General features: G+C 45.3%; 1 protein-coding gene across 1 annotated transcript in view; it reads right to left on the reverse strand.

Annotated features, from left to right (window-relative positions):
- Positions 1-18379, reverse strand: part of NT5DC4 (5'-nucleotidase domain containing 4) — a 44150-nt gene that overhangs the window by 14590 nt on the left and 11181 nt on the right. Inside the window, 1 exon segment of the mRNA XM_076000453.1 lies at positions 717-783. Coding sequence (XP_075856568.1) covers positions 717-783 — 67 coding nt within the window.

Below are 18379 nucleotides of genomic sequence, written 5' to 3' on the forward strand. Positions count from 1 at the left end.
TGTCTCCAGCTGGGTGGTGAAGGCCTCTGGTCCAGCAGCAGAGGCCAGGGAGCTGCAGGAGAGCCCAAGGCAAGGTCTGGGGTGGAAGAAAAGCATCCGGGGCCACGGCAAACCTGCTCAGCTCCCACTGCGGCCTGGCCAGGGGAGGGATGAGCGCCCAAGCCAGGGGTGCATCCCCGACAGAGACCCACGACCTCCTTCCTTCAGCCCTAAGAGTCAAGAGGGGACAAGTGTCTATACCCCAGCGTCTGGACAGATGAGGACAGGTTGGAGCAGAGAGGCCAGGGGCAGAGGGAAGCTGCGGGGGAGTCAGCAATTCTCCAGACTCCATGTGTCGCTATGCATAAATCTTTCCAGCCAGACCACATGCATTTATTAAGCATCGCCTCATGCCAAGCCAGGGCTGGAAGGTGGGTTTAAAACTATGAATAAGATGTGTCACTTCTCCTTTAGGGAATTCACAGTCAAAGAAGGGAGACAACACAGGTTATTGGGAAACAGTGAAAAGATGAGCCAATGCCCTTGAGCACCCAGGGAGACCAGGGAAGCCTTCCTCGAGGAGGAAGCCTTAACGGACCAGTCAGAATCTGCTGCAAGGGCAGGTGGAGCATTGTTTATTCCAGGGTGTCCAGGCTTGGCTGGAGAGGGAAGCACACGGCTGGGATCGCAGCCGAGGGGCACAAGGGACATGCCAAGGCCGGCCTCCTGGGACTTACCCCATAGGTGATGGGTCACATTTGGAGGGTGGTAAGCAGAAAGCGAGCTGGTCCCATATGCACTGGCCTAGGAAGGAGGAGGGCACCCTGAGGCGTTGAAGGGAGGCAGAGTTGGGAGACCGTGACAGTGAGTGGGGCAAGAGATGCTGAGCCCTGAACTAGACGTGGGCAGAAGCCACTCTGGGAAGGGAGCAGGTGGAGACACACAGAGGAAGCAAACACCACTGGCTCGCAGACTGATGGGTGACGGGGCGAGGGAAGGAGGTGTTACAAAGGGAGCCCATCTGTCTGCGGTAGAGGCAGTTGGCAGGCACCGTTGCTGGGGCGCTCAGAGGAGGGGCCAAGGTGTGGACTGGGGCGGGGCGATGGTGAATTCGGTTCAGGACACAGACTGTGCCGTGGAGGAGCCTGAGAGACCCCCAGGGACACAGGCTGCGAGCAGGCGGGGTCTGGGCTGGGATCAGGTCACGAGTTGCTGGCGTGAGTCTGGACGGGAAGGAGTGGCAGAGACTAGGAGGCTGTCCTAGACTTGAGTTCCTCAGAGGCGGGGTGGGGGGGACCAGCCCAGTGCTATAAAAAGAAGAGTGCATTAACCAGGGCGCTGGGAGCAGCCGGGGATACAGGGAAGGCGCGAGGAAGGCAGGGAGATGTCATTCCCGTGGGGCTCCAGTGAAGTGACACTGGCAGCGGAAGTCCAGCTGCTGCTAAAATATTCCATTACAGACCTGGGCTCTGGGAGCAACATTTAGGAGGACAGCAAGAGGAGAGCTGTATTTCACCACAAACGGGCCTTTGTAGAGGTTAGGGTGAGTGCAGTTCCAGAAGAAGGTAATGCCCACCCTCTTTTGAAATACGAACAGGAGCTCCCTGGGCAGACACGTGAGGAATTCTTAGCAGAGCAGCCATGGGTGTGAAAGGGAGGAGGGTGTAGCCAGCCCACAGCCAGTCATGGGACCCACAGGGGCCGGGAGAGGGGACGAGGCCACAGCAGGAAGGCTCCTATGTCCTGCTAAAGAGCTTGACCTTGAGCCTGGGGTTGGGGGGGGGAGTGCAGGAAGCCCAGTAGCATTTTGAGCAGATGAGGATGCACTGCACCTAGCTTTTAAAGCTGCCTCTGGTGTCGGTGCGAGCAAGCACTGGCAGGCCCGGATAAAGCAGAGCTGCAGAGGAGCCGCTGCAGTAGCCCAGAAAGGATAAGGAATTAATGGGAAATGGAGGAGGTGGGACAGGCCAGAGGCCTATTGGGTTAATCAGGACCTGGGGACTGATTAACTATAGGGGATCCTAGGGGTGGGGGCGTGCAGTGTGGAAGAAGCTGGGATGCTGAAGAGGCTGAGGAGTATGGGGCCACCCACCCAGCGATGCCAACAGGAAGGAAGGGGGCTCATCGGGAAGGCAGACAGCACCGTTCTTGTGCTGGGGAGGCCTGGGCTGGGCAGACTTGGGAGCTCCAGGTCCACAATCCCTAACCTGAAACCTTTGAGCCCAGATATATTCATATTCAGCGTTTTCTGAGTGCAAGAAGGTAGCACATGATTTCCTGTATATATGCATGATCATGCCCTTGCTGTGGTCTGGGGTAGCAACTCACAATCAAACACTTTGACATTCCTGCAGCTAATGCATGCATATTCATTCACACGAAGTGGGTGCACAGAGACGGCAAATAACCTTACATCAGGGCCGATTAAGGTTTGCAACCAAAAGAGTTCAGAAAATCCCCTTGGTTTGGGGCTCTAAGGATTGAGGATGTTGCAGCAGCATCTGCAGCAGCTTAAGATCCAGCGGGAGGGACGGAGCAGGAGAAGAGAGCAGAGCCCCCGGAACAAGGTAGGATGGAGACAGGACAGGACCCAGTGAAGGAGGCTAAGAAGGCACAGGCAGAGCAGCAGGAGGAAGTCCCAGATCCTGCAGGCAGTGCTGCAGAAAGGCGAGAGTGGCGAGAAGGCCCAGACATCCCTGCATTTGGCAACAGGTAGATCATAGAAGGCCTCGGCCGGTGGGGCGTCAGTGGTGTGATGAGGCAGGAGTCAGGCAGAGAAGAGGGCAGGGACGTGGGAGCTGCATGTGAAAGGCGACCCTTGCAGGAGTCTTGGCCAAGAAAGAAATGAGACCAGGCAGTAGCCAGACTGACGAGCGAGAAACCTGGCAGTGTTGTGGGCCCAGGGTCTCAACGAGCAGCAGAGGCCACAGGAAGGAACATGGGCTAGAAGAGTGATGGCATGCATCCACCAAAACATGGGCTAGAACAGTGATGGCATGAGTCCACCGAAAGACACGTGTGAAAAAAATCATCCCAAACTGGAACCAACCCCAACGTCCATCAGCACCAGAACAGATCAATAAATAGTGACATGTCCATCCAACGGAATCAGCAACAAAGAAAAATGAACGATGCTCCCCGCAATAACACGGGTGAACCTCACGGACATACTACTGGGCATAGGGATTCATGTACTTTGCTGTGTGTACATTATACCTGAATTTAGAAGAATCAAAGATGATAAAGTTTGAGGTTCAGCTGTGGAGGAGTCTAGCAGTCGAGGTGCGAGGTGTGGGCCTGCCCCATGGGGCAAAGGCAGATCCCAGTGAGGCTGACAGAGATCGGGGTGAGGGAGCCGTGTACGCTCCTAGGACATAGGAAGTCACTCGGCAGTTTACAAGAATTATTGTAAAACAGCTGCCAAAAACTATTTTTGAAAGTGGATGATGCAAAAAAAAAAGTGGATGATGCCGTACTATTTTTGTCACAGGCTCTGTTCCTGTGAGGCTGACTGTCCCCAGTTCTGCCCCCAACTCCATGGCAGCTTTCCCCGTCCAATGCCGGGACACTGTGGACTCTCAGTCACTGACACACACACGTGCACATGACACACCACACCGCACACACTGCCGAGGGCCAAACCTGGATAAAGATGTAAGTGAAACAGAACCTGGGGGCAGAGACCAGGACGTCTACACCTAGGGGCTTGCTACAGGGTCAAGCTGGCTGGGCCAGGCTCCTCGTTCCCTGGGGATGAGTTCCCTCCCAGCCTGCTCCTCTGGCTGTCGTGCAAATCCGACTTCTGAGAATCCTCCCCCGCCCTCCATCCACTCACCGGCCAGTCCAGGGCCTGAATGTATGTGACACAGGACAGAACAGGGAGGCCACAGGGAACAATGAACTATAACAGCTGCCTGGCATAGCGGAATTGTGAGTTCATGAATTGTTATCATCCCAAAATGGTTAAAATGTTTACTTCGTAAGTCTTCATTCTCTTTCCGATAAGCTATATCTAAATTAACGTTTAAAGAAGACAGGTTGGAGAGGCGTAAGGAGGTTGGCAGCTCCGTTGGGGTGACAGGTCACAGATTCCTCAAATCCGCGCTAAGCCCAGTGCAGGCAGAAGCACAGTCGGTGCCTGTCTGTGAGAAGCTCAGAGTCCCCTCGGAGGTGCGCCTCCTTGGGGGTTCAGGGCAGCACAAGCTACGCCCTGTGCAGAGATTCTAGGTCGGCAGGAGACTGACCTAATTAAACACACAGGCTTATTCTTGGACAAGGAGCCCCAGTTTAGGTCTCTAGGTAGCCACAGCACCAAGGCGCAGCCCTGGTGATGGCCGCAATAATTCTCATTTTTAACTAGCAGGCACTTATTTCTGATTACAAAGTAGTACATATTCACCACAAAATGTTCGGAAAATATAAAGTTCAGAAAAGAAAATGCTACCTACTAGAGATAACCGCTATTTTTGCTTATTTCTTCTCAGTCTTCTTTTTTTTTTTTTGAGACAGAGTCTCGCTTGTTGCCCAGGCTAGAGTGAGTGCCGTGGCGTCAGCCTAGCTCACAGCAACCTCAAACTCCTGGGCTCAAGCAATCCTTCTGCCTCAGCCTCCCAAGTAGCTGGGACTACAGGCATGTGCCACCATGCCCGGCTAATTTTATATATATATTAGTTGGCCAATTAATTTATTTCTATTTATAGTAGAGACGGGGTCTCGCTCTTGCTCAGGCTGGTTTCGAACTCCTGACCTCGAGCAATCCGCCCGCCTCAGCCTCCCAGAGTGCTAGGATTACAGGCGTGAGCCACCGCGCCCGGCTTCAGTCTTCTTTTTATACATATTCACGTATTTGACAACCGAGAAAGAAATGCTTATTCACCCAATGTACGTGTAAAAAGATACAAAATTATAAATTGCATGATCCTAAATGTGTTATAAAAATTGGGACGGTCATATATCTATAGTTCTGTATCCTGTTTGTTTCGCTCACCCTGAATCTCCTCCATGTCATTAAATATTCACCTACTTGATTTTTAATGGCTTCATAATATTCACCATATAGAATAATGTATAAACTGATCCCCATGTGGTGGGGAATTTAGGTGATTTCTAATTTTTCAAATAACTCCACGATGAACCTCCCAGTACATCTCTGATTAGTCTCCGGAGCTAGATTTCTAGAAGTAAAAATTATCTAGAATTCTTACTATACATTGCCAAATGGCTTCCTGAAAGTTCACAGCAGTTGGCACCACCACCAGTAAAATATGGGATATCCTACTGCCCGTGATACATCTCAGTTCCTGTAACAACAACCAGAGCTTCTTTGTCAACTGCAGGTAGATCCAAATCAAATACAGAGGCTGCTGTTAGCAGGTAACCAGCTCCTCAGAGCCATCTGGGGACTTTGTAACTAAGCACAGCCCAGCACTGTTTCCCAGCATGAGTCAGCTTTCACCAGGTTGGGCTGCTGTAACAAACAGCCCCAGAATTGTAGGGGTTTACAACAAGCAAGGTTTATTTCTCACCTGCATTACTCAGAGATAGGGCTTTATTCTACATCTTTTTATTCTGAGACTCAAGCTGAAGGAACAGCCCAGCCTTTATTTCTATTCTCGTGGTCAAGGACAAAGATATAAAGCAAAAGCCCACACTGGGTTTTAGGGCTTTGACTTGGACTTGGTATGTGTCACTCCCACTCTCTTCCCATGGGCCCATCAGCAGCTGATAGAGAGGGTCACCTAGGTTTACCTTTTGTGCAAATCAAAGGAAAAAAAGTGTGTGTGTGGTGTGTGTGTGTTTATGTACATATGTTTATAAGTAGCTTCATTAGAAATAATGAGGATATATCATTACATTTTAAAAAGGCAAAAGTAAAGCATTCGTATAACAGGCTACCATTTATTTTTTAAAGGGAATAATACATACACATTTATGTGTGTAAATGCATGAAATAGTTCCCAAAAGATCATTAAGAAGCTGGTGGCCAGGCGCGGTGGCTCACGCCTGTAATCCTAGCACTCTGGGAGGTCGAGGCGGGCAGATTGCTCGAGGTCAGGAGTTCAAAACCAGCCTGAGCAAGAGTGAGACCCAGTCTCTACTATAAATAGAAAGAAATTAATTGGCCAACTAATATATATAGAAAAAATTAGCCGGGCATGGTGGGGCATGCCTGTAGTCCCAGCTACTCGGGAGGCTGAGGCAGGAAGATAGCTTGAGCCCAGGAGTTTGAGGTTGCTGTGAGCTAGGCTGACGCCACGGCACTCACTCTAGCCTGAGCAACAAAGCGAGACTCTGTTTCAAAAAAAAAAAAAGGAGCTGGTGACAGTGGCTATTTTAGGAACGAGAACTGAGGGACTGAAAGTAGGGAGGAAAGGCTTTCATTGTATACTCTTTTGTATAGCTTCAATTTTTTTCTTTCTGTTTATACTACCTTTTCCAAAAAAATTTTTCTCTTTAAAAATTTTAAAAATTGGTCAGTCTCAGTGGCTCATGCCTATAATCCTAGCACTCTGGGAGGCCAAGGTGATAGGATAACTTAAGGCCAGGAGTTCGAGACTAGCCTGAGCAAGAGTGAGACCTCATCTCTCCTAAAAATAGAAAAATTAGGCCGGGCGCTGTGGCTCACGCCTGTAATCCTAGCTCTTGGGAGGCCGAGGCGGGCGGATTGCTCAAGGTCAGGAGTTCAAAACCAGCCTGAGCAAGAGCGAGACCCCGTCTCTACTATAAATAGAAAGAAATTAATTGGCCAACTGATATATATATAAAAAAAAAAATTAGCTGGGCATGGTGGCACATGCCTGTAGTCCCAGCTACTCGGGAGGCTGAGGCAGGAGGATTGCTTGAGCCCAGGAGTTTGAGGTTGCTGTGAGCTAGGCTGACGCCACGGCACTCACTCTAGCCTGGGCAACAAAGTGAGACTCTGTCTCAAAAAAAAAAAAAAAAAAAAAAGTAGAAAAATTAGCCAGGCATCTCGGCGCACCTGTAGTCTCAGCTATCGGGAGGCTGAGGCAGAAGGATCACTTGAGCCTAGGAGTCTGAAGTTGCTGTGAGCTAGGCTGATGCCACTGCACTCTAGCTCAGATGACAAAGCAAGACTCTATCTCAAAAAAAAAAAAAACATTTAAATTGTCCTTTCTCGCTCATGTCACACAGCCTCTCTATTCTCCCTCCATTGCTCCCACATTGGGACATGCCCTGATTCTCATACCTAGAGGCTGAGAAGGCAGAGTTTCCAGGAAGCACTGGAAAACCCAAGAACAATGATCAACAGTTACAAAGCAAAAAAAAAAAAAAAAAAAAAAGAAGAAGAAGAAGAAAGAAAACTAAACAGCAAATGCTCCAACAGGCCAAGCCACTTCATGTGGTTGTACAAATCATGCTTCCTCCCCGCCTGCCAAACAAGCCCCTTGGAGTAAGGTGAGATCAAGAGATAGGGCTGAACTTCTCTTGCACGAGTCAGGAGTCTTGCTCCTGCAAGGAGGTGAAGAGACAGGGAGAAAAGGAGGAGACAGAGGCAGACCAGTGAAGTGAGCGAAGGAAGGCAGGACTGGGTGACACGGAGGCCAGCAGTGTCCCCAAGCTCGTGTACTCTGCAGATGGGGCTGCCTACTGTGCCATCTGCTGCCGAGACCCTCCTCTGTCCTCCTCCCGGCCCACTGCTGCTCCACGTCTTCAGAAGAGGCTCCCCTATACCACACCCTTGGTGGGAGCAGTTCCCTTTGCAGAAATCTCGAGGCTGACATTTACCATCTGAATGCAGGGAACGGGGACAGCACCCGTGGGAACAGAAGCTGAAGTTAGAGATAACAGGAAGGCGTAGCGTCCAGGGAAGGGGTGGCAATTCTGAGGAGTACTTTGAATTTCTAGAAGGTGTGAAATTAGGAGTTCAAACCACGCTTGTGTCTACAAAAGCCTGCAGCCCACAGTGGTTACTGGGTTAAACAAACAGAGGGTGCTGAATACAGACTGTCCTTGCATGCACAGTGGTACGGGTGGTCTGCACCATCAGCCACCTGCTACAGGGATTATCGGGGGAAGCTCACATCCTCGGAGGCCTTCTCCTCACCCTGGCAAGACCCAAAAAGCGCTGGAGAAATGCTATATTCACAGCACATTTGCACAGGACACTGTGTCACCAAGTCACCGATCCGGAGCACTTTGCTTACTTACTTGCTTACTTTCCTGCTTAAGCTCTTCGTGCCAGACCCTCACCCAGATGGACTAGCACAAGCTCCCGAGTTCCCTGGGTATGTTCCACAGAACCCGAGATCAACAAAGTGTTACTAGAGTTCCATGGAACAAAGATGATGTGATTAAATAAGTTTGGGGAACACTGGAATAAACAGGATATGTGATTGCAGGAACTTCTCAGAGCTTTACTATTTTGATATGCATAATGAGTCCCCAAGAAAGGACTACGATAGAGAGCGTTTCTCAAATTCACTTGACCATGGAATCTTTGTTTCAGAACAGTATCCTAGCCAGGGTTCCAAGGAGCACACATTGGGAAATGTAACTCCAGTACTTCCAAGGTCAGTGGGCAACAGTCATGCAGGCCTGTTAAAGGCAGAAGTTGTTGGAATAGGGATACTTTGACTTGGCCTTTATACCCCAACCAGGGCCATTTTCCATCTAAAAATACTTTAGCCAGGTCTGCCACAACCTGAGACCCCCATGTCACACAGATGTGGCTTAGCCAAGGCTACCATCAAATTCTACACCTCAACCTGTTACTTGTAGAGACTGCAGGGGAGTGGGATTAGGGTGAGTGGGGGGAACAGTCACATCCAACTATATACACTTTCATTTTGTTCTTTTTGTAAATAGCAAGCATGTATTTCTTTTTAAATTTCTATGTATGTAGTAGATATGACCCTTCAGGAAGACTCAAGAGAGCATGGATCTTACCTGTCTTGTTCAATACTGTATCCACAGGAACTGGCACATAGTAGCTGTTCACTAAACACTTATTCACTGAATCAAGCTGTGATTCAGTAGGTAGAGGAGGAGAGAAGGTAGAGACCAAAAGACCTACTCAAGGACAAGGGAAAAAATGGGTTCAAGCATTTAAAAACAAAGTTTAAAATACTTTATAGAGTTTTAAAGTGATGAATTAAAAAGCAGTGACATTGAAAGACAATGTCAAGAGAATGAGAAGAAAAACCAAAGACTAGTAGAAAATGTTTAAAAAGACACATCTGGTAGCATTCTGGGAGGCCAAGGACGGAGGATCACTTGAGGTAAGGAACTTGAGACCAGCCTGAGCAAGAGCGAGACCTCCTCTCTACTAAAAATAGAAAAAAGTAGCTGGGCATCATGGTGTGCACCTGTAGTCCCAGCTACTCTGGAGGCTGAGGCAGGAGGATCGTTTGAGCCCAGGAGTTTGAGGTTGCAGTGAGCTATGATGATGCCACTGCACTCTACCTTGGGCAACAGAGCAAGACTGTGTCTCAAAAAAAAAAAAAATCTGAGAAAGGACAGTTATCCAAATATACTATATATATATAATGTATATATACAATATATACATTGGATATATTTGTATATATCCAAATATACTGTATATATACAATGTATATATCCAATATACAAAGAACTCCTAAAACTCAACAATTAGAAAACAAACAACTCAATTCTTAAATGGGCAAAAGACCTTAACAGACACCTCACCAGAGAAGATATACAGATGGGAAGTAAGCATAGGAAAAGATGTTCAACATCATATGTCAGTAGAGCATTGCAAATTAAAACAACAACAAGGTACCACTACATACCTACTAGAAAGGCCAAAATCCATAACACTGACAACACCAAATGCTGCCGAGGATGTGGAGCACCAGGAACTCTCATTCCTTCCTGGTGGGAATGCAAAGTGGAACAGCCACTTTGGGAGACAGTTTGTCAGTTTCCTACAAAACTAAACATATTCATACCACACAATCCAATAATCATACTCCTTGGTATTTGTTCAAATTCATTTGAACAAATACCTTGGTATTTGTTCAAGTCCACACAGAAACCTATACATATATGTTTGCACCAGATTTATTCTTAATTGCCTCCACTTGCAAGCAACTAGGATGTCTTTCCATAGGTGAATGGATAAATAAACTGTGGCACATCCAGATGATGGAATATTGTTCAAGGTTAAAAAGAAGTGAGCTAGCAAGCCATGAAAAGACATGGAAGAAGCTTAAATGCACATTACTAAGTGAAAAACGCCAATCTGAAAAGGCTACACATGATTCCAACTACATGAAATTCTGGAAAAGGTATTAACTATGGAGACACTAAAAAGATCAGTGGTTGCCAGGGGTGAGGGTGAGAGAGAGATGAAGAGGCAAAACACGGAGGATGTTCAGAGCAGTGACACTATTCCGCATGATACCATAATGGTGGGTACAGGTCATTACAGATTTGTCAAAACCCACAGAATGTGAATACCAAGAATGAAACCTAATGTAAACTAATAAATGTACTAAATAACTGCATAAACTACATTAACCCTAATGTAAATGGACTCTGGGTGATAATGATGTGTCAATACAGGTTCATCAATTGTAATAAATGTACCACTCTGATGGGAGATGTCCACAGTGAGGGAAGTTGCCCATGTGTGGGGACAGGGGGTATATGGGAACTCTTGGTACTTTACACTCTATTTTCCTGTGAACCTAAAACTGCTTTTAAAAATAAAGTATATTAGTTTTGAAAAAGCAAATGATATTTGAAATTTTTCTGAGTGAAATAATATCATGATGTCTAGGATTTGCTTTAAAATACTCCAGAAAAACAAAACAAAACAAAACAAAAAAATCTGTAGATGATAGAATAATATTGCCGAAATATTGATAATTGTTGAAGTGGTATAATAGAGAACACTAATCTCTATACTTTTGTGTATATTTGAAATTTTCATTAAGTTTTTTATAAAGCAATGACTTGAAGAAAAAAGTTACAAATAGGTAAGAGGATAAGGCTAGAATGAACTCTATGGCATTTGATTGACATTGGACCTATCAGTATGAACTCATTTGTGTAAATATACAGAGAGATACAATAATAGAATACATGTGTATGTATGGGTTAGTATTTCACAAGCAACAAAAATAAATAACTGGAAGGAGGGCAGAGGTAAATAAATAAATGTATTGACTTATAACCCAAAGAATAAAATAAGTATCTACATATTCATATTGACATAATTAAATAGATAACTAAATAAATAAATGGAGGAGAAGGGACAGCTCTTTCTTCCAGAAGAATTCCAATTAATAAGTATAGAAATAATGAGGAAACTAGTAAAATCACCATTAGAACTCCATAGTAATAATTAGAGCTTCACATTTTGTTTAATTCTCTGCTGTCTCCATCTTGAAATTCCTAATAATTTTTGAAAGGGGGTTCTGCATTTTCATTTTGCACTGGCCCCTACAAATTATGTAGCTGGCACAGTCTGTAACAAGATCCACAAAGAAAAGTTAAAATTAGTGGCTGGAAGTTTGAGGAAGACCAAAATATTTTAGTAGCTTCAAAATACCTCCCCGATGTACTTATTAATTACAAGGGGGAAAACAGAAGCTTTATAGTGGAGAAACCAGACAGACTGTAAAGTTCCTGTTTTTCCCCTTGTAATTACTTAACCAAGTAATCAAAGCGAATATCATGTACCCTGATATCATGCCCTGAGAAAAGCACCTCACTTCTGTGTTATTCTTCCTCCAATCCATAACTTTAATCTAATCATGAGAAACCATCAGACAGGTTCAAATCAAGGAAATAACAACATTCTACAAAATACTCAACTATTACTGTTAAAATCATCCAGGTCATGGAAAACAAGAAAAGACTGAAGAACTGTCACAGATGGGAGAACAGGCAATGGCAACTAAATGCAAAATGGGATTCTGGATTGGTTTCTGGACAGAAAAAGGACAGTGATTAGGTGAAAAACTAGAGAAACTTGACCAAAGTCTATAGTTAACAGTATGGAGTCCATGTCACTTTTCTGGTGTTGGTCCCGGTACTATGATTAGGAAGACTACCAGGAAAACCCAGGAGAAGGGCATAAGGGAACTCTCTGTGCTACCTTTATAATTCTCCTTTAAGTTTAAAATGATTTTAACATTTAAAAAAAATTAATTGATGATAATATAAAAGCAGTAATGAAATACACCATAAGCAAAGCCAAAATAAGTGACAAACCACAGGGAGGCAGCTTACAACTCCTATCACAGGCAAAGGGTGCATCTCTCTAATATGTAAAGAGCTCCTAGAAAAAGATCAGTAATCCAACAAGAGAAAAACAAACAAATAATTCAAGGAAAAGATATACAAATGGCTGTCAAATGTATCAAAAGATCATCAAACTCACTCCTATGAGAACTACAAATTAAAACTACAGATACCAATCTCGGATTGGCAAAAATCCATCTAGTTGATAACACACTCTGTTGGTGAGTCTGTGTAGAAAGAGGAACTTCCACACATTCTTTGTGGGAGTGTAAATTGATAGAAGCCCTTTGGGAAGGCAATTTGGCAACATCTATCAAAATTAAGATAAGTTCTCTGACCCAGGAGTTCCACTTTTACATCTCAGATTGATTTACACAAATCCAAAATGCCCACATGTCTAGGGTTGCTCATTGCAACACTGTTTATAATAGTGAAATAAGTAGCATACACCCATCAACAGAGGACTGGGTCAATAAAGGAAAGCCCCACAATAATGCAATTCCGTGTATATATACAATTATGAAAAAGAATGAGGAGGTTCCCAGGGACTGGAAGGAGGGGGAACCAGGGAGCTGTTGGTCAAAGGGCAGAAAGCTTCAGTTATGCAAAATGAGTAAGTCCTAGAGATCTACTGTACAGCACAGTGCATATAGCTAACAACACTGGATTGTTTTTAAGATACTCAATGGTATTAAAGATAGATCCTATGTTAAACGTTCTTATCACGCACACACAAAAATGAGGAAGTGAGGGAGGAAATTTTAGAGGTGATGGTTAAGTTTATAGCATTGTTATGGTGACAGTTTCATGGGTGTATGATTATTTTCAAACTCATCAAGATGTACACATTAAATATATATAGTTTTTTTTGTATGTCAATCATACCACAATTTAAAAAAAAAAAAAAGAATGAGGAAACTCTCTACTAGTAAAAAAAAGATCTCCAAAACACACCAATAACTAGGGGGGAAAGGCCGCAGAATAAATAGTATCTACATTCTCTGTAAAAAAAAGAATCTATATTTGTTTTTGCGTACATCTGCATAAAGAAACTCTGGAAGAACACATAAGAAACTAAAAACAGGATTTCGGAGGACGGGGAAGGTGGTAGGAACTAGAGACAGGAAATAAGAGGAAGACATTCTTCACAGTACACTGGTTGTTATTTTTGAATTGTGAGCCATGTAAATGTACCTACTCAAAAAATTAAATTAAAAATTATGGGGAAATTATCATATAGAGTGTGATTACAACCAAAACCAAAATTATACCCTGAGAACCAGTCATTCCTTAGATAAAAGATGCATTTTTAAATTCATATTGATAAGACAAAAGGCAGACATAAGACCTAAACATTTCAAGAAAATTTATCATATAAACACACCAAACTTGAATCACTGAACTTGTCTGTCTGTTAGGTAGAAGGAAGGAAAGGAGGGAGAGATGGAGGGATGACCAAATGAGTTAGCCTGTTGGTGGGAAGGTAAATTGGTGTACCCTTTTTGCAGGGCAGTTTTGCAATATATATCAACATTTTTAATACATATGCCCTTTGACCCAGAAATCTCTTTTCCAGGAATTTATCCAACAGATATATTTTCATAGCTATGTAAAAGATAATCATTGTGGCATATAAAGATATGTAATGCAGCATAGTAATTTATAGAGCAAAAATCTGGAAGCTACCAAATGTTCATCAACAGAGAACCAGGTAAATGATAGAGTATCCAAAAATGAAATCCTCTGAAGAATGAAGTAGATGTATCTATACTAAATTAGAAAGACGGCTGTGATATTAGCAAGTGAAAAAACAAGTTGCAGTTTAGTAAACAGCACAAATCTATTGCATAAAGGTAAAGTATGATAAAAGACAACTATGTCTATAGAAAATGTCTTGAAGGATCCACCAGCACCTACTAACCATGGGCAGCTCAACAGTGAGACTGGGAATGGGGCCAGGAAGGCCAATTGGAAAACATTTATTTTTTTTTATTAAGTTATGTTTACCATGTGCATTCGTTATTTTTTGTTTGTTTTTATTCTGGTAAAATAAACATAACATAAAATGAAACACTTTTTGGCCATTTTTAAGTGTATTGTTCTGTGGCTAAGTACATACATATTGTTGTGCAACCATCCCCGCCGTCCATCACCAGAACATTTCATCTTCCAAAACTGAAACTATGTACCCCCTAAACGTTAATGCCTCATTTGCCCCTTTTTCTTTCTCTATGAACTTGCTTGCAGACCTCATGTAAGTAGACTCATACAATATTTGTCCTTTTGTGTATGCCTGATTTCACTCCACATATTTTTTTCTAGATTCATCCATGTAGCATGTGTCAGAATTTCCTTCCTTATTTATTTGTTTGTTTGTTTGTTTGTTTGTTTGTTTATTGAGACAGAGTCTCACCCTCTTGCCCGGGCTAGAGTGCCATGATTTCAGCCTAGTTCATAGCAACTTCAAACTCCTGGGCTCAAGCAATTCTCCTGCCTCAACCTTCTGAGTAGCTAGGACTGCAGTTGCACTCCATGATGCCGGGCTAATTTTTCTATCTTTAGTAGAGACTGGGTCTCACTCTTCTTGCTCAGGCTGGTCTCAAACTCCTGAGCTCAAGCAATCCTTCTACCTTGGCCTCCCAGAGTACTAGGATTACAGGCCTGAGCCCCCAGGCCTGGCCAGAATTTCCTTCCTTTTTAAGTCTAAATAATATTCCACTGGATGTGTATACCATGTTGTGTTTGCATACGTCCAATGAATATTACTGATGGACATGTGGGTTCTTTAAGCTATTGTGAATAATGCTGCTATGAACATGGGTGTATAACTATCTGCTGGAGTCCCTGCTTTCAATTCTTTGGGGTATAGACCTAAAAGGGGAATTGCTGGATCATATGGTAACTCTATGTTTAATTTTTTGAGGAACTACCAAACTGTCTTCCACAGAAGCTGTACCATGTTACATTCTTACCAAGGCACAAGAATTCCAATTTCTCCACCTTTATGCATTACTTTTATAACTAAAAATGTATTGACTTTAAAATCTCACTCTTGCCGGGCGCGGTGGCTCACGCCTGTAATCCTAGCTCTCTGGGAGGCTGAGGCGGGCGGATTGCTCGAGGTCAGGAGTTCGAAACCAGCCTGAGCAAGAGCGAGACCCCGTCTCTATTATAAATACAAAGAAATTAATTGGCCAACTAATATATATAGAAAAAATTAGCCGGGCATGGTGGCGCATGCCTGTAGTCCCAGCTACTTGGGGAGGCTGAGGCAGGAGGGATCGCTTGAGCCCAGGAGTTTGAGGTTGCTGTGAGCTAGGCTGACGCCATGGCACTCACTCTAGCCTGGGCAACAAAGCGAGACTCTGTCTCAAAAAAATAAAAATAAAAAATAAAAAAAAAATAAAATCTCACTCTTTTGACTCAAAAAGGTCTCTAATTTGTATCCTTAATTAACATTATTTTTATGTTACAAATTCCTGGAGGGTGGCCGGGAGCAGTGGCTCACGCCTGTAATCCTAGCACTCTGGGAGGCCGAGACGGGATGATCGCTTGAGGTCAGGAGTTTGAAACCAGCCTGAGCGAGAGTGAGACCCCATCTCTACTAAAAATAGAAAGAAAATTAATTGGCCAACTAAAATATACAGAAAAAAATTAGCCAGGCATGGTGGTGCATGCCTGTAGTCCCAGCTACTCAGGAGGCTGAGGCAGGAGGATTGCTTGAGCCCAGGAGTTTGAGGTTGCTGTGAGCTAGGCTGACGCCATAGCACTCTAGCCCAGGCAACAGAGTGAGACTCTGTCTAAAAAAATTCCTGGAGGGCAGAGATCAACATTTTTAAATGCATTAGCTATTTGTTTAAAAACTGTGCGGTCCATGGAGGCCTTCCAGAGGAAGAAGGGAAAACCCAGCAAAGTGGCAATGCATTAGTGCCTCCTCAACAGACAGCCTGGGGACAGCTGCCCACACCGAGCCCCCTGCCAGGCTCTCCTCGAATTCTCATGCCTCCCAGTCAAGGTAGGCACAGGCAGGTGATGGTGCGGGGTCTATCGGAGGCCCCACGGGCACTCCAGAGCCCAGGACTCTATTGCACTTGAAAACTCCTGAGTGCATAAAACAGCCACTGCATGAGCAGCCGTTGGATCTGCCTGGGAGCAGCCTAGGGGGTCCACGAGAGGCCGACTAGAAGCCGAATGGATTCCCAACACTGGCCGGGCCAGATTTCTTGTTAAATAGTACATCTTTTCTGCCCTCTTTGGTCACATAAGTCTTCCAGAGGATGAGTCATTCTGTCCTGGGACTACCTCATTTTACCTGTTTACCTACTACCTATATTACTGCCAGGTTGTCGCTGTCAGGAGATGCTGACGCTTTGGAGTTTACTGGGTCTTTACACTTGCTCTAACCAGTAACTACAGACACACAGGAACGCACAGGAACTGCACACCTGGAGCACCTGTTCAGGGCCTCTTGAATCACTTTTCGTGGAGGGACAGGTGAGGGCTTTGGGGGCCAGCGGGTGAGCATGGGGGGCCTGGCGAGCAAGGGGAGCAGCAGGCATGGGGCACTCCACTCCCTCCTCTCCCCCTCCAGCCTCACTTCCAGGCCATTGCTTTCCTCACCCCCTTGGGCCCATTCTCCAGACAGAGAAGGAAAGACCAGGTATGGACAAAGGAATTGGTGTGTGGAAAAATCAAATACCTGGCTTATTAAGGTTGTTCTGTACTAAGTGGGGAGCTGGGCCTCAACTCCAGATTTTCTGGTTTGTTTTTCTTTTTCTTGAGACACCTGACCTATGTCTCATCCTCTTAGTGCTTGGTCTTTGCTGGGTCTTACTGATGAACAAATCCAAATGACAGTGTCTGGATTTTAACAGGTTCACAATTTAAATATTTTCACTTTCTCAAGGGATCCAAAGATCCTGTATTAACCCAGGCTGGTTAGAGAGCTAGTGCCAAGTAGGAAAAGCTTTCTGAAACCCTCAAATCCCAGCATTCTGATGTTCAGCAGCGGAGCCTCCCGCCCAGGTTCATGCCTTCTTTCCCTTCCTCTGCCCTCTCTCCCAATGACTCATCCCCCTGATCTTCCCTCTTCTCAGCTGTGCCCATTCGCTCCCTACCCAGCTTTGCCAAGCCAGGGCCCTCCTGCCTGCCCTCGGGGTGACTAGAGGCAGAAGTCACAGGACTGGGGAGAAAGTGACCCTAAGCACTGGGGATGAAGTGGTTGCAGGATCTAATCTGGGTGAGGTCCAAGCGACAGGGCTCTGGAAGGAGAGCAAAGACATGCTCAGGCAGGAGGACGTGGAGCCTTGGCTGGCTCTGGTCACAGCTCCCAGGTGGGTGCAGGAGCAAAGGAGATGTGAGTCAGGTCAAGGTCACTGCTGGATGAGGCAGCCAGGATAGGGGAGGGGCTGGGAGGACAGCAGGGTGCAGGTCACAGCCACACTCGGCCAGGACAGGAGAAGCTGGGCAGGTACAGGCGCTAAGGAGTTGGGGAGGGGGTTGCTTTGGGTACTGTTGCTGCCTCACTGCGGAAGCCAGAGGTCAAGTTCAGGCTTGCTGATTTCTGGCAACAGGAACTCACCAGCTCTGACATTACGCTCAGCAGGAACTGACTCAGTATTCATCAGGGTGCCTCTAGAATGAGTCAGCACCTGCCACGTTTCCCTGGCTCTAGCTTCACTCCACTAAGCAAAGTCCAGGAGAGAGTCTGCTTGGCCCAGATGGGGGTCACATGCCCTCACACCCTGGCTGGTGAGACATGCATGCTTCCTCTGAGAAGCCACCTGAACTTGAAATGGTGATTCCCTGGAAGGGAATGGGGCTGCTGCCTCCAGAAAAGGAAGAGAATGTGGGAGGTCAGATGACCAAAAATCTTTATTCTGGTCCCTTAATGGAATGACCGATCTCTGAATCTATCCTTAAAAATGAGGATGTGAATTGCTTGGTGGCTTTAAAAATGTTTCTAAAAGATATATGTCATATTGCCAAACAAGTCCCAAGCACTCCCTCTAGTTTATCCATTTCTGAGGCTTTCATCGAGTCTGTAGCTCCAGGTAATAATGGCTGCCGATCACAGTGGGACCAGACATGGAAAGCTCTGTGTATGTAGTTACTGTTTAGGTTGTGACATTTCTCACTGCCGATCTCCTGCCAAGCCTCACTCTGA

Source organism: Microcebus murinus, chromosome 3 (assembly GCF_040939455.1).
Source record: "Microcebus murinus isolate Inina chromosome 3, M.murinus_Inina_mat1.0, whole genome shotgun sequence".
NCBI lineage: Eukaryota > Metazoa > Chordata > Mammalia > Primates > Cheirogaleidae > Microcebus > Microcebus murinus.